The sequence below is a fragment of the Tachyglossus aculeatus genome, chromosome 1 (assembly GCF_015852505.1).
Source record: "Tachyglossus aculeatus isolate mTacAcu1 chromosome 1, mTacAcu1.pri, whole genome shotgun sequence".
NCBI classification, from domain to species: Eukaryota; Metazoa; Chordata; class Mammalia; order Monotremata; family Tachyglossidae; genus Tachyglossus; species Tachyglossus aculeatus.
Window position 1 is genome coordinate 7,230,537 of NC_052066.1, and position 26,791 is coordinate 7,257,327.

A 26,791-nucleotide genomic window follows, 5' to 3' on the forward strand; every position below is an offset into this window, starting at 1 on the left:
CAATAAATACGACTGAATGAATGGCACATAGTAAGCACTTAACAGAGAAGCAGTGTGGCTCAGTGGAAAGAGCCCGGGCTTTGGAGTCAGAGGTCATGGGTTCCTATCCCGGCTCCACCACTTGTCATCTGTGTGACTTGGGGCCAGTCACTTCACTTCTCTGTGCCTCAGTTACCTCATCTGTCAAATGGGGATGAAGACTGTGAGCCCCCCGTGGGACAACCTGATCACCTTGTAACCTCCCCAGCGCTTAGAACAGTGCTTTGTGCATAGTAAGCGCTTAATAAATGCCATCATTATTATTATCATTTATTATTATTATTAAATACCTCCTCACCTCCTCCAGGAGGCCTTCCCAGACTGAGCCCCCTCCTTCCTCTCTCCCTCTTCCCCGTCTCCATCCCCCCCGCCTTACCTCCTTCCCCTCCCCACAGCACCTGTATATATGTATATATGTTTGTACATATTTATTACTCTATTTATTTTACTTGTACATATTTATTCTATTTATTTTATTTTGTTAATATGTTTTGTTTTGTTGTCTGTCTCCCCTTTCTAGACTGTGAGCCCGCTGTTGGGTAGGGACTGTCTCTAGATGTTGCCGACTTGTACTTCCCAAGCGCTTAGTCCAGTGCTCTGCACACAGTAAGCGCTCAATAAATACGATTGAATGAAATACCATCGTTGTTATTATCACAGTCTCCTAGACGGCGCACCCGTCGTCGGGTTGGGACCGTCTCTATTGGACTTCCCGAGCGCTTAGTCCAGTGCTCTGCACACAGTAAGCGCTCCATAAATATGATTGAATGAAATACCATCGTCATTATTATCATCATCAATCGTATTTATGGAGCGCTTACTGTGTGCAGAGCACTGTACTAAGCGCTTGGGAAGTACAAGTTGGCAACATATAGAGACAGTCCCTACCCAATAGTGGGCTCACAGTCTAAAAGTGTGACTATTATCACAGTCTTCTAGACGGCGAGCCGTCGTCGGGTTGGGACCATCTATGTATATATGTTTGTACATATTTATTACTCTATTTATTTATTTTATTTGTACATATCTATTCTATTGATTTTATTTTGTTAGTATGTTTGGTTTTGTTCTCCGTCTCCCCCTTTTAGACTGTGAGCCCACTGTTGGGTAGGGACCGTCTCTAGATGTTGCCAACTTGGACTTCCCAAGCGCTTAGTCCAGTGCTCTGCACACAGTAAGCGCTCAATAAATACGATTGATGATGATGATGATGATGATGACTGTCTCTATATGTTGCCAACTTGTACTTCCCAAGTGCTTAGTCCAGTGCTCTGCACACAGTAACCGCTCAATAAATACGACTGATTGATTGATTGATCTCTATTGGGCTTCCCAAGCGCTTAGTCCAGTGCTCAGCACACAGTCAGCGCTCGATCAGTACGATGGACTGAATTGTTCTGATTATTGTTCTGATTATTCAGCGCTTAGAACAGTGCTCTGCACATAGTAAGCGCTTAATAAATGCCATTATTGTTATTATCCTGTCCCCCGCTCACTCTAGAGTTTTCCATTTTGGAGAACAACGCCCCGCTGAGTGCCGCCCTGCAGAGAAAGAAGATGCCCAGGCCGGAAATTCAAATGCTGGCCATCGAGGACTACGGTAACGGCTCCCCGGGGCCCCCCCGACGTCCCCCGGGTGGGCATCGGAGGGGGTGGGAGGGCGGGCAGGGGGCAAGATAATAAACAGAACAGATTATTATGATGATAATTTAGACTGTGAGCCCACTGTTGGGTTGGGACTGTCTCCATATGTTGCCAATTTGTACTTCCCGAGCGCTTAGTACAGTGCTCTGCACATAGTAAGTGCTCAATAAATACGATTGATGATGATGATGATGATGATGATGATAATAACCATCATCTTCATCCCATCGTATCGATTGAGCGCTGACTGTGTGCTGAGCACCGGCCTACGCTCTTGGGAAGTCCAACAGAGACGGTCAATCAATCAATCAATCAATCAATCAATCAATCGTATTTATTGAGCGCTTACTATGTGCAGAGCACTGTACTAAGCGCTTGGGAAGTACAAATTGGCAACACATAGAGACAGTCCCTACCCAACAGTGGGCTCACAGTCTAAAACAGTGGGCTCACAGACGGTCCCAACCCAACGACGGGCTCGCCGTCTAGAAGACTGTGATAATGATGATGGTATTTAATAATAATAATAATAATGATGATGATGGCATTTATTAAGCACTTACTATGTGCAAAGCACTGTTCTAAGCGCGGGGGAGGTGACAAGGTGATCAGGTTGTCCCACGGGGGGCTCACGGTCTTGTTTGGTTTTGTTCTCTGCCTCCCACTGTTGGGTAGGGACTGTCTCTATATGGTGCCAACTTGGACTTCCCAAGCGCTTAGTCCAGTGCTCTGCACACAGTAAGCGCTCAATAAATACGATTGATTGATTGATTGATTAATCACCTCACCGCCTGCTCTCCCCCTGCCCTCCCAGAGCTCCCGCTTCAGGTGGTCTTCCCCAAGGACTTCTCCGAGCGGAACCGCTACGCGGCCCTGCTCATCGTGTGAGTATTTTCCCGCCCATCCTGGGGTCCCAAAACGAGCCGGGCCATCGGTGGGCATCGGAACCGGTGAAATGGGTGACAGAGTATTCATTCATTCATTCATTTAATCGTATTTACTGAACTGGGTGACAGGGTATTCATTCATTCATTCATTCAATCATATTTACTGAGCGCTTACTGTGTGCAGAGCACTGGACTAAGCGCTTGGGAAATCCAATAGAGACGGTCCCTACCCAACGACGGGCTCGCCGTCTAGAAGGGGGAAACAATCGATCAATCAATTGTATTTATTGAGCGCTTACTGTGTGCAGAGCACTGGACTAAGCGCTTGGGAAGTACAAGTTGGCAACATCTAGAGACAGTCATCATCATCATCATCAATTGTATTTCTTGAGCGCTTACTGTGTGCAGAGCACTGGACTAAGCGCTTGGGAAGTCCAAGTTGGCAACATCTAGAGACAGTCATCATCATCATCATCAATTGTATTTCTTGAGCGCTTACTGTGTGCAGAGCACTGGACTAAGCGCTTGGGAAGTACAAGTTGGCAACATCTAGAGACAGTCATCATCATCATCATCATCAATTGTATTTATTGAGCGCTTACTGTGTGCAGAGCACTGTACTAAAGCGCTTGGAAAGTACAAGTTGGCAACACATAGAGACAGTCCCTACCCAACAGTGGGCTCACAGTCTAAAAGGGGGAGACGGAGAACAAAACCAAACATACTAACGAAATAAAATAAATAGAATAGATACGTACAAGTAAAATAAATAAATAAATAAATAGAGTAATAAATCTGTACAAACATATATCCAGATATACAGGTGCTGTGGGGAAGGGAAGGAGGTAAGACGGGGGGGATGGAGAGGGGGACGAGGGGGAGAGGAAGGAAGGGGAGACAGACGACAAAACTAAACATGGTGACAGGTGATTAATAATGATGGCATTTGTTAAGCACTTACTATGTGCCAAGCACTGTTCTAAGCACTGGGGAAGTTACAAGGTGATAATAATAATAATAATGATGGCATTTATTAAGCATTTACTATGTGCCAAGCACTGTTCTAAGTGCTGGGGAAGTTACAAGGTGATAATAATAATAATAATGTTGGCATTTATTATTCGCTTACTATGTGCAAAGCACTGTTCTAAGCGCTGGGGAACTCAAGGTGATAATAATAATGATAATGATGGCATTTATTAAGTGCTTACTATGTGCCAAGCACTGTTCTAAGCACTGGGGACGTTACAAGGTGATAATAATAATAATGATGATGGCATTTATTAAGCACTTACTATGTGCCAAGCACTGTTCTAAGCGCTGGGGACGTTACAAGGTGATAATAATAATAATAATGGCATTAATTAAGTGCTCACTATGTGCCAAGCACTGTTCTAAGCGCCGGGGAAGTTACAAGGTGATAATAATAATAATAATAATGGCATTTATTAAGCGCTTACTATGTGCCAAGCACTGTTCTAAGTGCTGGGGAAGTTACAAGGTGATAATAATAATAATGATGGCATTTATTAAGTGCTTACTATGTGCAAAGCACTGTTCTAAGCGCTGGGGAGTTTACAAGGTGATCAGGTTGTCCCACAGGGGCTCACAGTCTTAATCCCCATTTTACAGATGAGGTCACTGAGGCCCAGAGAAGTGAAGTGACTTGCCCAAAGTCACACAGCTGACAGTTGGCAGAGCCGGGATTTGAACCCTTGATCTCTGACTCCAAAGCCCGCGCCCTTTCCACTGAGCCACGCTGCTTCTCTACTATGTGCAGAGCACTGTTCTAAGCACTGGGGAAGTTACAAGGTGATGAGGTTGTCCCACGGGGGGCTCCCAGTCTTCATCCCCATTTTACAGATGAGGGAACTGAGGCACATGGAAGTGAAGTGGCTTGCCCAAAGTCACACAGCTGACAAGTGGCGGAGCCGGGATTTGAATCCATGACCTCTGGCCAACCACTTAATGATGATAAGACTAGACCGTGAGCCCGTTGTTCATTCATTCATTCATTCATTCATTCAGTCATATTTATTGAGCGGTTACTGTGTGCAGAGCACTGTACTAAGCGCTTGGGAAGTCCAAATAAGCAACAGATAGAGACGGTCCCTACCCAACAACGGGCTCACAGGCTAGAACAGTCTAGTTGTTGGGTAGGGACCGTCTCTATCTGTTGCCGACTTGGACTTCCCAAGTGCTTAGTACAGTGCTCTGCACACAGTAAGCGCTCAATAAATATGATTGAATGAATGAATGAATGAATGAATGAATGAACAACGGGCTCACAGTCTAGTCTTATCATCAGTAAGTGGTTGGCCAGAGGTCATGGGTTCAAATTCCGGCTCTGCCACTTGTCAGCTGTGTGACTTTGGGCAAGTCACTTCACTTCTCTGGGCCTCAGTGACCTCATCTGGAAAATGGGGATGAAGACTGGGAGCCCCACATGGGACAACCTGATCACTTTGTATGCTCCCCAGCGCTTAGAATAGTGCTTTGCACATAGTAAGCGCTTATATGTTGCCAACTTGTACTTCCCAAGTGCTTGGTCCAGTGCTCTGCACACAGTAAGCGCTCAATAAATACGATTGAATGAATGAATGAATGAACCAATGCCATCATTAATAATAATAATAATAATATTGGCATTTATTAAGCGCTTACTATGTGCAAAGCACTGTTCTAAGCGCTGGGGAGGTTACAAGGTGATCAGGTTGTCCCCCGGGGGGCTCACAGTTTTAATCCCCACTTTACAGATGAGGGAACTGAGGCCCAGAGAAGTGAAGTGACTTGCCCAAAGTCACACAGCTGCCAGTTGGCGGAGCCGGAATTTGAACCCATGACCTATGACTCCAAAGCCCGGGCTCTTTCCACTGAGCTCATCATCATCATTATTATTATTATTATTATTATTATTATTATTATGAATGAATAAGAAGAACGGTATTGGTTAAGCGCTTACTACGGCCAGCATGAAGCAGCGTGACTCAGTGGAAAGAGCCCAGACTCGGGAGTCAGAGGTCGTGGGTTCTAATCCCGGCTCCGCCACTCATCTGCTGTGTGACTTTGGGCGAGTCACTTCACTTCTCCGGGCCTCAGTGACCTCATCTGTCAAATGGGGATGAAGACTGTGAGCCCCACGTGGGACAACCTGATCACCTTATATCCCCTCAGCGCTTAGAACAGCGCTTTGCACATAGTAAGCACTTAACAAATACTAGCATTATTATCATTATTATGGGCCAGACACTGTACTAAGCTCGGAAATTGGAAAATGGACGCTGTCCCTGTCTCAACGTGGGGCTCGCAGTCTCCTTCCCCGTTTTACAGATGATTAACTGAAGTACAGAGAAGTGAAGTGACTTGTCCAAGGTCACACAGCAGGCAATTGGTGGACCCGGGATTGGAATAATAATATTAGTACAGTGCCAAGCGCTTAGTACAGTGCTCTGCACACAGTAAGCGCTCAATAAATACGATTGATTGATTATTATTATTAATAATAATAATAATAATAGCATTTGTTAAGCACTTACTACGAGCAAAGCACTGTTCTAAGCGCTGGACCCATGACAGGATTAGAACCCACGACCTTATGAGTTCCAGGCCCAGGCTGTAGCCACTATGCCATGCTGCTTCTTTAATCCTTTCCCCCGCCTTTCCTCCTCATTCATTCATTCATTCAATCGTATTTATTGAGCGATTACTGTGTGCAGAGCACTGTACTAAGCGCTTGGGAAGAACAAGTTGGCAACAAATATTTGCCAGCCTAATATTTCAATCATATTTATTGAGTGCTTACTGCGTGCAAAGCGGTACTAAGTGCTTGGGAAAGTACAGTCCTTCCACCTCGACTCGACTCTCCTGCCACTCTTCCTCTCCTCTTTATTAGCAATAATAATAATAATAATAATAATGGTATTTGTTAAGCGCTTACTCTATGTCAAGCACTGTACTAGGTGCTGGGATAATAATAATAATAATGATAGCATTTGTTAAGTGCTTACTATGTGCAAAGCACTGTTCTAAGTGCTGGGGTAATAATAATAATAATAATGATGGCATTTGTTAAACGCTTACTATGTGCAAAGACTGTTCTAAGCGCTGAGGAGGTTACAAGAGCCACGCAGAAGCAGCGTGGCTCAGTGTAAAGAGCCCGGGCTTTGGAGTCAGAGGTCATGGGTTCAAATTCTGGCTCCGCCACATGCCTGCTGCGTGACCTTGGGCAAGTCACTTCACTTCTCAGAGCCTCAGTTGCCTCATCTGTAAAATGGGGATGACGACTGTGAGCCCCATGTGGGACAACCTGATCACCTTGTATCCCCCCCAGCGCTTAGAACAGTGCTTCGCACATAGTAAGCGCTTAAGAAATGCCATCATTATTATTATTATTATTACAAGGTGATCAGGTTGTCCCACAGGGGGTCACAGTCCTCATCCCCATTTTCCAGATGAGGGAACTGAGGCCCAGAGAAGTGAAGTGGCTTGCCCAAAGTCACCCAGCTGACAAGTGACAGAGCCAGGATTAGAACCCATGACTTCTGACTCCCAAGCCCGGGCTCTTTCCCTAGACAAAAAATAATCAGATCCCACATGGGGCTCACAGTCTAAATCAGAGGGAGAAGAGGGATTGAATCCCCATTTTACAGATGAGGGAACTGAGGCCCAGAGAAGTGAAGAGACTTACCCAAGGTCACGCAGCAGACGAGTGGCAGCAGAGAAGCAACAGAAAAGCAGCACAGTGTTGTGGCTCGAGCCCAGGCCTGGAGTCAGAAGGTCATGGGTTCTAATCCCGGCTCTGCTGCTTGTCTGCTGTGTGACCTCGAGTGAGTCACTTCACTTCTCTGGGCCTCAGTTCGCTCATCTGGAAAATGGGGATGGCGACTGTGAGCCCCACGTGGGGCAGGGACTGTGTCCAACCTGATTTGCTTGTATCCACCCCAGCGCTTAGTACAGTGCCTAGCACATAGTAAGAACTTAACAAATACCACAATTTGGGCAAGTCACTTAACTTCTCTGGGCCTCAGTTCGCTCATCTGGAAAATGGGGATGGCGACTGTGAGTCCCACGTGGGGCAGGGACTGTGTCCAACCTGATTTGCTTGTATCCACCCCAGCGCTTAGTACAGTGCCTAGCACATAGTAAGAACTTAACAAATACCACAATTTGGGTGAGTCACTTAACTTCTCTGGGCCTCAGTTTGCTCATCTGGAAAATGGGGATGGCGACTGTGAGCCCCACGTGGGGCAGGGACTGTGTCCAACCTGATTTGCTTGTATCCACCCCAGCGCTTAGTACAGTGCCTAGCATATAGTAAGAACTTAACAAATACCACAATTTGGGCAAGTCACTTAACTTCTCTGGGCCTCAGTGACCTCATCTGTAAAATGGGGATGAAGACTGTGAGCCCCCTGTGGGACAACCTGATCACCTTGTAACCTCTCCAGTGCTTAGAACAGTGCTTTGCACATAGTAAGCGCTTAATAAATGCCATTATGATTATTATTATTGTTAATTATTGAGTGGTGGAGCTAGGGTTAAAACCCAGGTTCATTCATTCGTTCGTTCATATTTATTGAGCGCTTACAGTGTGCAGAGCACTGTACTAAGTGCTTGGGAGAGGACAGTAGAACAACAAAGAAGCAGCGTGGCTCAGTGGAAAGAGCCCGGGCTTTGGAGTCAGAGGTCATGGGTTCAAATCCCGGCTCCGCCACTTGTCAGCTGTGTGACGTTGGGCAAGTCACTTCACTTCTCTGGGCCTCAGTTACCTCGACTGTAAAATGGGGATTAAGATTGTGAGCCCCCCGTGGGACAACCTGATCACCTTGTAACCTCCCCAGTGCTTAGAACAGTGCTTGGCACATAGTAAGCGCTCAATAAATGCCATTAAAAAAAAAATCCAGACACTTTCCCTGCCCACTGCGAGCTAACAGTAGAGAGCCCGTTGTTGGGTAGCGACTGTCTCTATATGTTACCGAACTGTACTTTCCAAGCGCTTAGTCCAGTGCTGTGCACATAGTAAGCGCTCAATAAATATGATGGAATGAATGAATGAGGCGGGAGACAGACATTAATAGAAATCAATAAATGAATGAATGAATGAATAGAGCGGGAGACATTAATAGAATCAATCAATCAATCCTATTTATTGAGCTCTTACTGTGTGCAGAGCACTGTACTAAGCGCTTGGGAAGTCCAAGTCGGCAACATCTAGAGACGGTCCCTACCCACCAGCGGGCTCCCAGTCTAGAAGGGGGAGACGGAGAACAAAACCAAACATATTAACAAAATAAAATAAATAGAATAGATATGTACAAGTAAAAAATAAGTAAATGAATAGAGTAATAAATGGAGTAATAATAAATAAATAGAGTAATAGAAATCAATCAATAGAAATAGAAATCAATCAATCAGTTCCAGATTCCAGATCTATACGGATTTATAGATGGGTGCTGTGGGGCTGGGAGGAAGAAAGGAAGGAGCGAGTCAGAGCGGCACAGAAGGGAGCGGGAGAAGAGGAAAGGAGGGCGCAGTCAGGGAAGGCTTCCTGGAGGAGGTGGGCCTTCAGTAGGGCTTTGAGGCGGGGAAGACTCATTGTCTGGGGCATTTGAGGAAGGAAGGCATTCCGGGCCAGAGGCAGGACGGGGACCGGGGGTCAGTGATGAGATCTCTCCCTTGTTCATATTTATTACTCTATTGATTTATTTATTTTACTTGTACATACCTATTCTATTCATTTGATTTTGCTAATATAATAATAATAATGGCATTTATTAAGCTCTTACTACGTGCAAAGCACTGTTCTAAGCGCTGGGGAGGTTACAAGGTGATCGGGTTGTCCCACGGGGGGCTCACAATCTTAATCCCCATTTTACAGATGAGGGAACTGAGGCATAGAGAAGTGAAGTGACTTGCCCAAAGTCACCCAGCTGACAGTTGGCAGAGCCGGGATTCGAACCCATGACCTCTGACTCCAACGCCCGGGGTCTTTCCACTGAGCTACGCTGCTTCTCTGCTATGTTTGGTTTTGTTCTCTGTCTCCCCCTTCGAGACTGTGAGCCCGCTGTTGGGTAGGGACCGTCTCTATATTTTCCCAACTTGTACTTCCCAAGCGCTTAGTACAGTGCTCTGCACACAGTAAGCGCTCAATAAATACGATTGATTGATTGATTGATTGATTGTCCCCCATCCCCTTCCCCTCTTTTTCCCCCCTTTTTCCTCACTTCCTCTTTCATCTCGTCCCCTTCCCGTCCTCCCCTCCCTCTCCTTTTAATAATAATAATAATAATAATAATAATTTTGGTATTTGTTAAGTGCTTACTATGTGCAAAGCACTGTTCTAAGCGCTGGGGAGGATACAAGGTGATCAGGTTGTCCCACGGGGGGCTCACAGTCTTCATCCCCACTTTACAGATGAGGTCACTGAGGCCCAGAGAATCAATCAGTCAATCAATCAATCAATCAATCGTATTTATTGAGCGCTTACTGAGTGCAGAGCATTGTACTAAGCGCTTGGGAAGTACAAGTTAGCAACATTTAGAGACAGTCCCTACCCAACAGTGGGCTCTCAGTCTAAAAGGGGGAGACAGAGAACAAAACCCAACATACTAACAAAATAAAATAAATAGAATAGATATGTACAAGTAAAATAAATAAATAAATAGAGTAATAAATATGTACAAACATATATACATATATACAGGTGCTGTGGGGAAGGGAAGGAGGTAAGATGGGGGGGATGGAGAGGGGGAAGTGACCTGCCTAAAGTCATACAGCTGACAATGGGTGGAGCCGGGATTTGAACCCATGACCTCTGACTCCAAAGCCCGGGCTCTTTTCCACATGGGCAAGTCACTTCACTTCTCTGGGCCTCAATTCCCTTATCTGTAAAATGGGTGTGAAGACTGTGAGCCCCACATGGAACATGGATTCTGTCCAGTGGCTCAGTGGAAAGAGCCTGGGCTTTGGAGTCAGAGGTCATGGGTTCAAATCCCATCTCCGCCAACTGTCAGCTCTTCACTTCTCGGTGCCTCAGTTCCGTCATCTGTAAAATGGGGATTAAAACTCTGAGCCCCACGTGGGACAACCTGATCACCTTGTAACCTCTCCAGCGCTTAGAACAGTGCTTTGCACATAGTAAGTGCTTAACAAATATCATTATTAGAGAAGCAACGTGGCTCAGTGGAAAGAGCCCGGGCTTTGGAGTCAGAGGTCGTGAGTTCAAATCCCGGCTCTGCCAATAGCCAGCTGTGTGACTTTGGGCAAGTCACTTAACTTCTCTGGGCCTCAGTTACCTCATCTGTAAAATGGGGATTCAGACTGGGAGCCCCCCGTGGGGCAACCTGATCACCTTGTAACCTCCCCAGCGCTTAGAACAGTGCTTTGCGCATAGTAAGCGCTTAATAAATGTTATCCTTATTATTATTATATATTAGCTTGTATCTCCCCTAGTGCTTAGTACAGTGCCCGGCACATAGCCCACTGTTGGGTAGGGACCGTCTCTATAATGTTGCCAACTTGGACTTCCCAAGCGCTTAGTCCAGTGGTCTGCACACAGTAAGTGCTCAATAAATATGATTGAAGGAAGGAAGGAACAAATAATCATTCAATCATATTTACTGGGCGTTTACTATGTGCAAAGCACTGTACTAAGCGCTTGGAAAGTCCAGTTTGGGAACAGGCAGAGACAATCCCTACCCAACACCGGGCCAGAGTCCACAAAAAGGAATGGGATGGAGACTGTGAGCACCACATGGGACAAGAATTGTGTCTAATCTGATCACTTTGTATCTACCCCAGTGCTTAGAACAGTGTTTGGAACATAGTAAGTGCTTAACAAGTACAGTATTATTATTATTATTATCATTACAATACAACAATAAACGGCCCCTTTCCCTGCCCTTAACGAGCTGACAGTCTAGAGGGGGAGACCGACGTGAACAGCAGACATGTGGCGGAGCCAGGATTAGAACCCATGACCTCTGACTCCAAAGCCCGGGCTCTTTCCACTGAGCCACGCTGCTTCTCTTCCATGTTCCCTAATCCCCTTTCTCTATCTCTAGGCCGATAAATATTTCTAACGGGCTTTAATCAAATCTGCCCCCAGCAATTATGGTTATGTGGAAAGAGCCCGGGCTTTGGAGTCTGAGGTCATGGGTTTGAATCCTGGCTCTGCCACATGTCTGCTGTGTGACCTTGGGCAAGTCACTTAACTTCTCTGAGCCTCAGTTACCTCATCGGTAAAATGAGGATTAAGACTGTGAGCCCCACGTGGGACAACCTGGTCACTTTGTATCCCCCCCAGCGCTTAGAACAGTGCTTTGCACATAGTAAGTGCTTAACAAATGCCAACATTATTATTATTGTTATTATTATTATTATTATGTGACAATTTGCATTCATCCTCCACCGACTTATTTTTATATTTCCCCAACCCCGCAGAACTTATGTCCGTAACTGCTTCCAGCTGCTACTATAAATCACAGGTAACCAGGTGAATCAATCAATCAATCAATCGTATTTATTGAGCGCTTACTGTGTGCAGAGCACTGTACTAAGAGCTTGGGAAGTCCAAGCTGGCAACATATAGAGACGGTCCCTACCCAACGGCGGGCTCACAGTCTAGAAGGGGGAGAAAGAGAACAAGAAACAAAACATATTTAAGGTGATGGTTGTACATATTTATTACTCTATTTATTTATTTATTTATTTTGCTTGTACATTTCTATCCTATTTATTTTATTTTGTTGGTATGTTTGGTTTTGTTCTCTGTCTCCCCCTTTTAGACTGTGAGCCCACTGTTGGGTAGGGACTGTCTCTATGTGTTGCCAATTTGTACTTCCCAAGCGCTTAGTACAGTGCTCTGCACATAGTAAGCGCTCAATAAATACGATTGATTGATTGATTGATTGATTGATTGAAAGGTTCAAAAGCCATGGGACGTGCAGAAGGGAGGGAGTCAGGGAAAAGGGGGCTTAAGGGGGGGACCCTTTTTTTAATGGCATTTATTAAGCACTTACTATGTGCAAAGCACTGTTCTAAGCGCTGGAAAGGTTACAAGGTGATCAGGTTGTCCCACGTGGGGCTCACAGTCTTAATCCCCATTTTACAGGTGAGGGAACTTGTACATATCTATTCTACTTATTTTGTCAATATGTTTTGTTTCGTTCTCTGTCTCCCCCTTCTAGACTGTGAGCCCGCTGTTGGGTAGGGAACGTCTCTAGATGTTGCCAACTTGGACTTCCTAAGCGCTTAGTACAGTGCTCTGCACACAGTAAGCGCTCAATAAATACGATTGATTGATTGAATGCGATCCTGATAAGGTTTTGAAAGTAAGACTGGAGTCTGTGAAGATGGAGTTCTGGGGTAGAAGGAGGTTGTAGGAAAGGAGGGTAAGCTGGTGCTAGGATAGAAAAGGGTATAGAGCTGGGCTTTGCACATAGTAAGCGCTTAATAAATTCTATTATTATTATTATTATGTGGACATAAGTGGTGTGGGGCTGGGAGGGGGAATGAATATACGAATTTATATGTATATATGTTTGTATGTATTTATTATTCTATTAATTTATTCATTTTACTTGTACATAGTTATTCTACTTATTTTATTTTGTTAATATGTTTTGTTTTGTTGTCTGTCTCCCCCTTCTAGACTGTGAGCCCACTGTTGGGTAGGGACCATCTCTAGATGTTGCCAACTTGGACTTCCCAAGCACTTAGTTCAGTGCTCTGCACACAGTAAGCGCTCAATGAATACAATTGATTGATTGATTGATTGAATGCGATCTTGATAAGGTTTTGAAAGTAAGACTGGAGTCTGTGAAGATGGAGTTCTGGGGTAGAAAGAGGATGTAGGAAAGGAGGGTAAGCTGGTGCTAGGATAGAAAAGGGTATAGAGCTAGGCTTTGCACATAGTAAGCACTTAATAAGTGCCATTATCATTATTATTATTATTATTATTATTATTATGTGGACATAAGTGGTGTGGGGCTGGGAGGGGGGATGAATATATGAATATATATGTGTATATGTTTATACATATTTATTATTCTATTTATTTATTTATTTTACTTGTACATATTTATTCTACTTATTTTATTTTGTTAATATGTTTGGTTTTGTTCTCTGTCTCCCCCTTCTAGACTGTGAGCCCACTGTTGGGTAGGGACCGTCTCTATGTGTTTCCCACTTGTACTTCCCAAGTGTTTAGTACAGTGCTCCGCACACGGTAAGCGCTCAATGAATACGATTGAATGAATGAATGAAGAAAGGAAGTGAGTCAGGGAGATGTGGAAGGGAGGGGGAGAAGAGGAAAGGGGGGCTTAGTCAGGGAAGGCTTCTAGGAAGAGGTGGACCTTCAATAAGGCCTTGAGGTTTAGAGGACTATAGGTTTTGGGGCCATAGGAGTTATTCATTCCATTCAATCATATTTATTGAGTGCTTACTGTGTGCAGAGCACTGTACTAAGCGCTTGGGAAGTCCAAGTTGACAACATCTAGAGACGGTCCCTACCCAACAGCGGGATCACAGTCTAGAAGGGGGAGACAGGGAACAAAGCAAACATGTTAACAAAATAAAATAAATAGAATAAACATGTACAAATAAAATAGAGTAATAAACGCGTACAAGCGTATATACATATATACAGGTGATGTGGGGAGGGGAAGGAGGGAAGGCAGGAGGGATGGGGAGGGGGAGGAGGGGGAGAGGAAGGAGGGCGCTCAGTCTGGGCAGTCTTCTAGACTGTGAGCCCACTGTTGGGTAGGGACCATCTCTATATGTTGCCAACTTGGACTTCCCAAGCGCTTAGTACAGTGCTCTGCACCCAGTAAGCACTCAATAAATACAATTGATTGATTGATTGATTGATTGGGAAGGCCTCCTGGAGGAGGTGAGCTCTCAGTAGGGCCCTGAAGGGAGCTATTTGAAGGGTCAACATCCTCTGGGCTTCCCAGCGAGGCAGGGTGACTGGGAGCCCGTCCTGACTCCCTCTGCGCTTGCCTCCTTCCCCTCCCCACAGCACCTGTATATATGTATATATATTTGTATGTATTTATTACTCTATTTTATTTGTACATATTTATTCTATTTATTTTATTTTGTTAATATGTTTTGTCTTGTTCTCTGTCTCCCCCTTCTAGACTGTGAGCCCACTGTTGGGTAGGGACCGTCTCTAGATGTTGCCAACTTGGACTTCCCAAGCGCTTAGTCCAGTGCTCTGCACACAGTACGCGCTCAATAAATACGAATGAATGAATGAATAAATGAGTGCTTAGTCCAGTGCTCTGCACACAGTAAGCGCTTAATAAATGCAATTGAATGAATGAGTGTTTACTGTGTGTAGAGCACTATACTGAGCACTGGGGGAGACTGATACACCAGAGTTGGTAGATATGTTCCCCACTCACAACAAGCTCAAAATCTAGAGCTTAATAATAATAATAATAATGGTATTTGTTAAGCACTTACTATGTTCCAAGCACTGTTCTAAGCGCTGGGGGGTTTCAAGGTGATCAGATTGTCCCCCGTGGGGCTCACAGTCTTCATCCCCATTTTCCAGATGAGGGAACAGAGGCCCAGAGAAGTGAAGTGACTTGCCCAACGTCACACAGCTGATAAGTAGCGTGGCTCAGTGGAAAGAGCCCGGGCTTTGGAGTCAGAGGTCGTGGGTTCTGATCCTGGCTCTGCCACTTGTCAGCTGTGTGACTTCAGGCAAGTCACTTCACTTCTCTGTGCCTCAGTTCCCTCATCTGTAAAATGGGGATGAAGACTGTGAGCCCCCTGTGGGACAACCTGATCACCTTGTATCCTCCCCAGCGCTTAGAATAGTGCCCTGCACATAGTAAGCACTTAATAAATACCATTATTATTATTATTATTAAGTAGCGTGGCTCAGTGGAAAGAGCCCGGGCTTTGGAGTCAGAGGTTGTGAGTTCGTGGGTTCTGATCCCGGCTCTGTCACTTGTCAGCTGTGCGACTTCAGGCAAGTCACTTCACTTCTCTGTGCCTCAGTTCCCTCATCTGGAAAATGGGGGTGAAGACTGTGAGCCCCATGTGGGACAACCAGATGACCTTGTATCTATCCCAGCCCTTAGAACAGTGCTTGGCACATAGTAAGCGCTTAACAAATACCATCATTATTATTATTAGAAGTAAACAAATGACAGAGAGGCACATAGATGCTGTGGGGCAGAGGATGGGGTGAACACCAACTGGGCAAGTCACTTCACTGCTCTGTGCCTCAGTTGCCTCATCTGTAAAAATGGAGCACGGTGGAGTGCATAAAGTCTGGGAGTCGGAAGGTCATGGATTCTAATCTCGGCTCAGATGTTTGTCCTCTGTGTGACCTTGGGCAAGTCACTTCACTCCCCTGGGCCTCAGTTACTTCACCTGTAAAATGGGGATGAAGACTGCAAGCCCCATGGGGGACAACCTGATCACCTTGTATCTCCCCCAGCGCTTAGAACAGTGCTTCACACAGAGTAAGCACTTAACAAATACCGTCATTATTATTATTATTATTCTAATGATCAGGGAGATGCAGGCGCTGAAAATACGTGGAGGGATTGCTAAGGGGAAGAAAGGTGGTGGCCTTTAGTGTGGGGAATAATCAAGATTTTTGGCTGATTCTGTCGCATCAGACTCTCAGAATGATGGTAATAATAACAATAATGATAACAAGAAGAAGAATGGTATTTCATTCATTCCATCGTATTCACTGAGCGCTTACTGTGTGCCTTACCTCCTTCCCCTCCCCACAGCACCTGTAGATATGTATATACGTTTGTACGGATTTATTATTCCATTTATTTATTAGAGAAGATTATTAATATTATTATTATTATATTATTATTATTAGAGAAGCAGCGTGGTTCAGGGGAAAAAGCACGGGCTTTGGAGTCAGAGGTCATGGGTTCAAATCCCGGCTCCACCACTTGTCAACTGTGTGACTTTGGGCAAGTCACTTCACTTCTCTGGGCCTCAGTTCCCTCATCTGTAAAATGGGGATGAAGACTGTGAGCCCCACGTGGGACAACCTGATCACCTTGTAAATTCCCCAGCGCTTAGAACAGTGCTCTGCACATAGTAAGCGCTTAATAAATGCCATTATTATTATTATTATTATTATTATTATTATTTATTTTACTTGTACATATCTATTCTATTTATTTTATTTTGTTAATGTGTTTTGTTTTGTTGTCTGTCTCCCCCTTCTAGACTGTGAGCCCACTGTTGGGTAGGGACCGTTTCTATATGTTGACAACTTGTACTTGATTGACTGATTGATTGATTGATTGATTGCAGAACATTCATTCATTCATTCATTCAATCGTATTTATTGAGCGCTTACTGTGTGCAGAGCACTGGACTAAGCGCTTGGGAAGTCCAAGTCGGCAACATATAGAGATGGTCTCTACCCAACAACGGGCTCACGGTCTCAAAGGGGGAGACAGACAACAAAACAGAACATGTGGACAGGCGTCAAGTCATCAGAATAAGCAGAAATAAAGCTAGATGCACATCATTAACAAAATAAATAGAATAGTAAATATGTACAAGGAAAATAAATAGAGTAATAAATCTGTACAAACATATATACAGGTGCCGTGGGGAGGGGAAGGAGGTAGGGTGGGGGGGATGGGGAGGAGGAGAGGACTAAATGCTTGGAACATACAATTCGGCAACACATGGAGAAGCAGCGTGGCTCAATGGAAAGAGCCCGGTCCTGAGAGTCGGAGGTTGTGGGTTCTAATCCCGGCTTTGCCACTTGTCAGCGGGGTGACTTTTGGCAAGTCACTTCACTACTCTGGGCCTCAGTTCCCTCATCTGTAAAATGGGGATTCATTCATTCATTCAATCAATCAATCAATCAATCATATTTATTGAGCGCTTACTGTGTGCAGAGCACTGTACTAAGCGCTTGGGAAGTACAAGTTGGCAACACATAGAGACAGTCCCTACCCAACAGTGGGCTCACAGTCTAAAAGGGGGAGACAGAGAACAAAACCAAACATACTAACAAAATAAAATAAATAGAATAGATATGTACAAGTAAAATAAATAAATAAATAAATAGAGTAACAAATATGTACAAACATATATACATATATACAGGTGGTGTGGGGAAGGGAAGGAGGTAAGATGGGGGGATGGAGAGTGGGGCAAGGGGGAGAGGAAGGAAGGGGCTCAGTCTGGGAAGGCCTCCAGGAGGAGGTGAGCTCTCAGTAGGGCCTTGAAGGGAAAGAGACGTGGGTTGAACAGTTGGAGGGGGAGGGAGACAGAGGAGAAAGAGACTGAGAATGAATGGCCAGAGGGATGGGAGGAGAACCAGGAGAGGACAGTGTCTGTGAAGCTGAGGTTGGCGGATGTTTTCAGGAGTCGGGGGTGGCCCACAGGGTCAGATGTGGCTGAGGGGCTGAGGAGGTTGAGGATGGAGTAGAGGAGGTTGGAGTCGTCCAGAAGTAGGTCATTGGTGATCTTAGACAGAATCTTTCCTGGTGAAGCTCAAAGCCCTGGGACATTGACTCCCTTGAGTCCTGGGAGTCACTGTGGACGTGACCAGAGGAGTCATAATGGACATGGCCCTGGGAGTGACCATAGAATTGGTCAGAGGTCGTGAGTTCTAATCTCAGCTCCACCACCTGTCAGCTGTGTGACCCTGGGCACTCACTTAACTTCTCTGTGCCTCAGCTCCCTCATCTGTAAAATGGGGATTAAGACCTCGAGCCTCACGTGGGACAACCTGATCACCCCACACCTACCCCAGAGCTCAGAACAGTGCTTGGCACACAGCAAGTGCTTAACAAATACCATTATTATTAGTATTATTATCATTGGTTGTGGGGGTGGCCGGGAGAGAGAGCCTGGGTGTGGACAAAGGGGTGACAGTGGAGTGGCCAAAGGAGTGACTGTGGGAGCCACCATGGGGGTGGTCGTGGGGGTGGACCTGTGAGCCCACTGTTGGGTAGGGACTGTTTCTATATGTTGCCAACTTCTACTTCCCAAGCGCTTAGTACAGTGCTCTGCACACAGTAAGCGCTCAATAAATACGATTGATTGATTGATTGATTGGACCTGGCCGTGGGGTGGCTGGAGTGACCATGGAAGTCGCTGTGGGGGTGGCCATGGGAGTGGCCAAGGATGACCATGGCAGTGGGTGTGGAGGTGGCCAAAGGTATGGCCATGGGGACCGTGGCCTGCGGTCTTGGCATGGCCAAGAAGTGACCATGGGAGTCTCTGTGACAGAGGCCATGGGAATAGACATGGGAGTGGCCGTAGAAGTTGAAATAATAATAATAATAATAATAACATTTATTAAGCACTTACTATGTGCAAAGCACTGTTCTAAACGCTGGGAAGGTTACAAGGTGATCAGGTTGTCCCACGGGGGGCTCACAGTCTTAATCCCCATTTTACTGTTAAGGCAACTGAGGCCCAGAGAAATGAAGTGACTTGCCCAAAGTCACACAGCTGACAAATGGCAGAGCTGGGATTCGAACCCATGACTTCCGACTCCAAAGCCCGGGCTCTCTCCGCTGAGCCACGCTGTTTCTCCACATGAGAGTGGACATGGCCAAAGCATCGTATTTAACAAAACAAAACAAAACATATTAGCAGAATAAAATAAATAAAATAAATATGTACAAGTAAAATAAATAAATAAATAGAGTAGTAAATATGTACAAACATATATACATATATACAGGTGCTGTGGGGAATCAATCAATCAATCAATCAAACGTATTTATTGAGCACTTACTGTGTGCAGAACACTGTACTAAGCACTTGGGAAGTCCAAGTTGGCAACATCTAAAGACGGTCCCTACCCAACAGCGGGCTCACAGTCTAGAAGGGGGAGACAGAGAACAAAACCAAACATATGAACAAAATAAAATAAATAGAATAAATATGTACAAATAAAATAAATAAATAAATAGAGTAATAAATACGTACAAACGTTTATACATATATACAGGTGCTGTGGGGATGAAGACTGTGAGCCCCCCGTGGGCCAACCTGATCACCTTGTATCCCCCCCAGCGCTTAGACCAGTGCTTTGCACATAGTAGGTGCTTAACAAATGCCATCATTATTATTAGATAGAGACAGTCCCTACCCAACAATGGGCTCACAATCTAAAAGGATTTGTTAAGCGCTTACTAGGTGTCAGGCACTGTACTAAGCGCTGGAGTCTTGTCTTCTGCTGTCGGGTACTTCAAGTGCTTAGTACAGTGCTCTGCACACAGTGAGCGCTCAATAAATACGATTGACAGAGAACAAAACAAAGCATATTAACAAAATAAAATAAATAGAATAAATACGGACAAATAAAATAGAGTAATAAATCCGTACAAACATATATACATATATACAGGTGCTGTGGGGAAGGGAAGGAGGTAAGGCAGGGGGGATGGAGAGGGGGATGAGGGGGAGAGGAAGGAGGGGGCTCAGTCTGGGAAGGCCTCCTGGAGGAGGTGAGCTCTCAGTAGGGCTTTGAAGGGAATGATGAATGATGAGCCTCTAGCTCTAATTCTATTTTTTCTGACGATTTTGACACCGGTCTACATGTTTTGTTTTGCTGTCTGCCTCCCCCTTCTAATAATGATAGCATTTATTAAGCGCTTACTATGTGCAAAGCACTGTTCTAGACTGTGAGCCCGCTGTCGGGTAGGGACCCTCTCTATAGGTTGCCGACTCGTTCTTCCCAAGCGCTTAGTCCAGTGCTCTGCACATAGTAAGCGCTCAATAAATACGATTGATGATGATGATGAGTAAGCGCTCAATAAATACGGTTGAATGAAGGAATGAACACCTTTCGGCAATCAAGTTTTCAGATCCCAAAGTAAAACCTGCATACAGTAGCCCTGGAGGAGAAGTAATAATAATAATAATAATGTCCATTTCAATCTTATTTATTGAGCGCTTACTGTGTGCAGAGCACTGGACTAAGCGCTTGGAAAGTACAATTGGGCAACAGATTAGAGACGGTCCCTACCCAACAACGGGCTCACAGTCTAGAAGGGGGAGACAGACAATAAATCAAAACAAGTAGACAGGCGTCAATACCATCAAAATAGATAAATAGAATTATAGATGCCATAATAATGATGGCATTTGTTAAGCGCTTACTATGTGCCAAGCACTGTTCTAAGCGCTGGGGTGGAGACAGGGTAATCAGGTTGTCCCATGGGGGGCTCACAGTCTTCATCCCCATTTTATAGAAGAGGGAACTGAGGCCCAGAGAAGTGAAGTGACTTGCCCTAAATCACACAGCTGACAAGTGGCAGAGGCAGGATTAGAACCCACGACCTCTGACTCCCAAGCCCGGGCTCTTGAGGAAGTTTGTTGGCATTTTTATTTTTATACGGTATTTGTTAAGTGCTTACTCTGTGTCAAACACTGTTCTCGGTGCTGGAGTAATAATGATAGTAATAATAGTGGTATAATAATAATAATAATAGTGGTATTTAGAGAATTTAGAGTGGTAATAGAGAAGCAGTGTGGCTCTGTGGAAAGAGCCTGGGCTTTGGAGTCAGAGGTCATGGGTTCTAATCCCGGCTCTGCCAATTGTCAGCGGTGTGACTTTGGGCAAGTCACTTCACTTCTCTGGGCCTCAGTTACCTCATCTGTAAAAAGGGGATGAAGACTGTGAGCTCCCCATGGAATAACCAGATCACCTTGTAACCTCCCCAGTGCTTAGAACAGTGCTTTGCACATAGTAAGCGCTTAATAAATGCCATCATTATTATTATCTGTGAAGCGCTTACTATGTGCCAGGCACTATACTAAGCACTGTGGTAGATACAAGCTAATTAGGTCGGACATAGTCCTTGAACTGCATGGGGCTCACAGTCTGAGTGGGAGGGAGACCAGGAGTACTGAGGCACAATCAATCAATCAATCAATCAATCAATCAATCGTATTTACTGAGTGCTTACTGTGTGCAGAGCACTGTACTAAGCACTTGGGAAGTACAAGTTAGCAACATATAGAGACGGTCCCTACCCAACAGTGGGCTCACAGTCTAGAAGGGGGAGACAGACAACAAAACAAAACATATTAACAAAATACAATAAATAGAATAGATATGTACAAGTAAAATAAATAAATAGAGTAATAAATATGTACAAACATATATCCATATATACAGGTGCTGTGGGGAAGGAAAGGAGGTAAGGCGGGGGGGATGGAGAGGGGGAGGAGGGGGAGAGGAAGGAAGGGGCTCAGTCTGGGAAGGCCTCCTGGGAAGTAAAATGACTTACCCAAGGTCACACAACAGAGCCAGGGTTAAAACCCAGGTCCTTTGACTCTTTGACGCTTTCCTTCCAGATTGGCCAAGAACCGCACCAGTCTAGAATCTGTGTGCTCTGTCAGTCAGTCAATCAATCAGTCGTATTTATTGAGTGCTTACTGTGTGCAGAACACTGGACTAAGCGCTTGGGAAGTACAAGTTGGCCACATATAGAGACAGTCCCTACCCAACCGTGGGCTCACAGTCTAAAAGAGGGAGACAAAACCAAACATACTAACAAAATAAAATAAATAGAACAGACATGTACAAGTAAAATAAATAAATAAATAAATAGGGTAATAAATATGTACAAACATATATACATATATACAGGTGCTGAGGGGAAGGGAAGGAGGTAAGAAGGGGGGATGGAGAGGGGGACGAGGGGGAGAGGAAGGAAGGGGCTCAGTGTGGGAAGGCCTCCTGGAGGAGGTGAGCTCTCAGTAGGGCCTTGAAGGGAGGAGTCCACAGTAAGCGCTCAATAAATACATTTGATGAATGAATGAATGAATGAATGAATGAATGAATGAATGAAATGAACCTCAAAAAGTCATCCTATCCAGCCCTCTGCCTCTGGGCAAGTGAAAGACTGATCTTCCAAGAGAGATAATTAATAATAATTACTGAGGTATTTTTTTTAGCCCTTGCTATGTGCCAGGCACTGAACTAAGCACTGGGGTGGAGACCATAACAAATACAGTAATTATTATTATTATTATTATTATTATTATTATTAATTATTAACATTATTATTATTATTATTTTAAAGAAATCAAGTTGGACTCAGTCCCTGTCCCATAGGGGGCTCGCAGTCACCATCCCCATTTTCCAGCTGGGGGAACTGAGGCCCAGAGATGTGAAGCGACTGACCCAAGGACACACAGCAGAAAGCGTGGCTTTTGGGTCAGAGGGTCACGGGTCAGAGGTCAGAGGTCAGAGGTCAGAACCACTCATCGTGGGCTGGGAACGTATCCGTTTATTCATTCATTTATTCCTTCGTTCAGTTGTATTTACTGAGCGCTTACTGTGTGTGCAGAGCACTGGACTAAGCGCTTGGAAAGGACAATTTGGCAACATACAGGTGGCGGGGCCGGGATTAGAACCCAGGTCTTTTTGGCGCCCAGGCCCGGGTTCTACCCACTAGGCCACACTGCTTCTCAACAGAAGTAGATGAGAATAAATAGACACGGACGCATTCATAAGTTGTCTTCAAATGTGTCTTTCCTTACTTATTTTGATTTCTTAGCAGCCTTCTTACGTCTGTCTCCCCCATTAGCATTCAAGGTCTTTGTGGGCAGGGATTAGATAATAATACTACTACTACTAATAATAATAATGGAATAATGGTATTTGTTAAGCGCTTACTATGTGCAAAGCACTGTTCTAAGCACTGGGGGGATACAAGGGAAGCAGCGTGGCTCAGTGGAAAGAGCCCGGGCTTTGGAGTCAGAGGTAGTGGGTTCAAATCCCAGCTCTGCCACTTTCATTCATTCATTCAATCGTATTTATTGAGCGCTTATTGTGTGCAGAGCACTGTACTAAGCGCTTGGGAAGTACAAGTTGTCAGCTGTGTGACTTTGGGCAAGTCACTTCACTTCTCTGGGCCTCAGTTCCCTCATCTGGAAAATGGGGATGAAGACTGTGAGCCCCCCGTGGGACAACCTGATGATTGTGTATCTACCCCAGCACTTAGAACAGTGTCTGGCACATAGTAAATGCTTAACAAATACCAACATTATCATTATTATTATTATTACTATTACAAGGTCATCCGGTTGTCCCACGTGGGGCTCACAGTCTTCATCCCCATTTTACAGATGAGGTCACCGAGGCACAGAGAAAGTGAAGTGATTTGCCCAAAGTCACACAGGCGATAAGTGGCGGCACTGGGATTAGAACCCACGACCTCTGACTCCCAAACCCGGACTCTTTAACAATAATAATAATAATAATAATAATAATAATAATAATGGCATTTATTTAGCGCTTACCATGGGCAAAGCACTGTTCTAAGCGCTAGGGAGGTTACAAGATGATCAGGTTGTCCCACGGGGGGCTCACAGTCTTCATCCCCATTTTACAGATGAGGGACCTGAGGCCCAGAAAAGTGAAGTAACTTGCTCTAAGTCACACAGCTGACAATTGGCGGAGCTGGGATTTGAACCCATGACCTCTGACTCCAAAGCCAGAGCTCTTTCCACTGAGCCACACTCCTTCTCTTTGCTACTACTACCATCACTACTACTACTACTACTACTACTACTACTACTACTACTACTACTACTACTACTACTACTACTACTACTACTACTACTACTACTACTGTTACTTCTGCAATATGACTACTATCACTACTAGTGCTGCTACTACTGTTACTCCTGCACTACGGCTATCACTACTCGTACTACCACTACGACTACTGTTACTCCTGCACTACCACTGCTCTTACTACTAGCACTACTGCTAGAGAAGCAGTAGAAGCACCGTGGCTCAGTGGAAAGAGCCCGGGCTTTGGAGTCAGAGGTCATGGGTTCTAATCCCGGCTCCGCCACTTATCGGCTGTGTGACTTTGGGCAAGTCACTTCACTTCTCTGTGCCTCAGTTCCCTCATCTGTCAAATGGGAATTAAGACTGTGAGCCCCACGTGGGACAACCTGATCACCTTGTATCTCCCCAGCGCTTAGAACAGTGCTTTTTGCACATAGTAAGCGCTTAACAAATACCATCATTATTATTACTGCTACGACTACTGTTGCTCCTGCAATACGACTACTATCACTGCTCATACTACTTCTACAACTACTGCTACACCTGCGCCACTACTACTATCACTACTTGTACTGCCGCTATGACTATTGCTACTCCTTAGAACAGTGCTTTGCACATAGTAAGCGCTTAACAAATACCATTATTATTATTATTATTACTCCTGCATTACTATCAATGAATCAATCAATCGTATTTATTGAGCGCTTACTGTGTGCAGAGCACTGTACTAAGCGCTTGGGAAGTACAAGTTGGCAACATATAGAGACAGTCCCTACCCAACAGTGGGCTCACAGTCTAAAAGGGGGAGACAGAGAACAAAACCAAACATACTAACAAAATAAAGTAAATAGAATAGACATGTACAAGTAAAATTAATAAATAAATAGAGTAATAAATCTGTACAAATATATATACATATATACAGGTGCTGTGGGGAAGGGAAGGAGGTAAGACGGTGGGGATGGAGAGGGCTTGTACTACTGCTATGACTACAGTTACTACTGCAATACACCTACTATCACTACTCGTACTACTGCTATGGCTAATACTAATTTTGGTATTTGTTGAGCGCTTACTACGTGCCAGGCACTGTTCTAAGCGCTGGGGAGGATACAAAGTGATCAGGTTGTCCCACGTGGGGCTCACAGTCTTTATCCCCATTTTAAAGATGAGGGAACTGAGGCCCAGAGAAGTGAAGTGACTTGCCCAAAGTCACACAGCGGCGGAGCCGAGATTAGAACCCACAACCTCTGACTCCCAAACCCAGGCTCTTTCCACTGAGCCACGCTACTTCTCTTTCCACTGCTTCACGCTGCGGCTACTGTTACTGCTATCACTGCTTGTACTGCTGTTACTACTGCACTACTATCATCATCATCAATCGTATTTATTGAGCGCTTACTGTGTGCAGAGCACTGTACTAAGCGCTTGGGAAGTACAAGTTGGCAACGTATAGAGACGGTCCCTACCCAACAGTGGGCTCACGGTCTAAAAGAGATGGGAAAGGAGGAGGGAAGGAGATGGGGAAGGAGGAGTGAAGGAGATGGGGAAGGAGGAGGAAAGGAGAAGGGAAGGAGATGGGAAAGGAGGAGGAAAGGAGATGGGAAAGGAGGAGGGAAGGAGGAGGGAAGGAGTATCTATTCTATTTATTTTATTTTGTTAGTATGTTTGGTTTTGTTCTCTGTCTCCCCCTTTTAGACTGTGAGCCCACTGTTGGGTAGGGACTGTCTCTATATGTTGCCAATTTGGACTTCCCAAGCGCTTAGTACAGTGCTTTGCACATAGTAAGTGCTCAATAAATACGATTGATGATGAGGAGGAGGAGGAAGGAAGGAGAAAGGAAAGGAGGAGGGAAGGAGATGGGGAAGGAGGAGGAAAGGAGATGGGGAAGGAGATGGGAAGGGAAGGAGATGGGAAAAATACTACTACTATCACTACTCATATTAATAATAATAATAATAATGGTATTTGTTAAGCGCTTACTATGTGCAAAGCACTACGACTATTGCTATTCCTGCAAAACTCCTACTATCACTGCTCATACTACTGCTACAACTACTAGTACTCCTGCAGTACTATTCAGAGAAGCAGCGTGGCTCAGTGGAAAGAGCCTGGGCTTGGGAGCCAGAGGTCGTGGGTTCTAATCCAGGCTCTACCACTTGTCAGCTCTGTGACTTTGGGCAAGTCACTTCACTTCTCTGGGCCTCAGTGACCTCATCTGGAAAATGGGGATGAAGACTGTGAGCCCCCCGTGGGGCACTCTAATCACCTTGGAACCTCCCCAGTGCTTAGAACAGTGCTTTGCACATAGTAAGCGCTTAACAAATACCATCATTATTATTATTATTACTCGTATTACTATCAATCAATCAATCAATCAATCAATCGTATTTATTGAGCGCTTACTATGTGCAGAGCACTGTACTAAGCGCTTGGGAAGTACAAATTGGCATCACATAGAGACAGTCCCTACCCAACAGTGGGCTCACAGTCTAAAAGGGGGAGACAGAGAACTGAACCAAACATACCAACAAAATAAAATAAGTAGGATAGAAATGTACAAGTAAAATAAATAAATAAATAGAGTAATAAATATGTACAACCATATATACATATATACAGGTGCTGTGGGGAAGGGAAGGAGGTAAGACGGGGGGATGGA

At 44.8% G+C, this 26,791-nt stretch overlaps 1 protein-coding gene across 1 annotated transcript in view; it reads left to right on the forward strand.

Annotated features, from left to right (window-relative positions):
* The window catches only part of DPP10 (dipeptidyl peptidase like 10), a 301,222-nt gene that overhangs the window by 221,553 nt on the left and 52,878 nt on the right, over positions 1-26,791 (forward strand). Inside the window, exons 18-19 of the mRNA XM_038753670.1 lie at positions 1,541-1,639; positions 2,498-2,567. Of these exons, the coding sequence (XP_038609598.1) occupies positions 1,541-1,639; positions 2,498-2,567 (169 nt within the window). The remainder of the gene's footprint in view (positions 1-1,540; positions 1,640-2,497; positions 2,568-26,791) is intronic.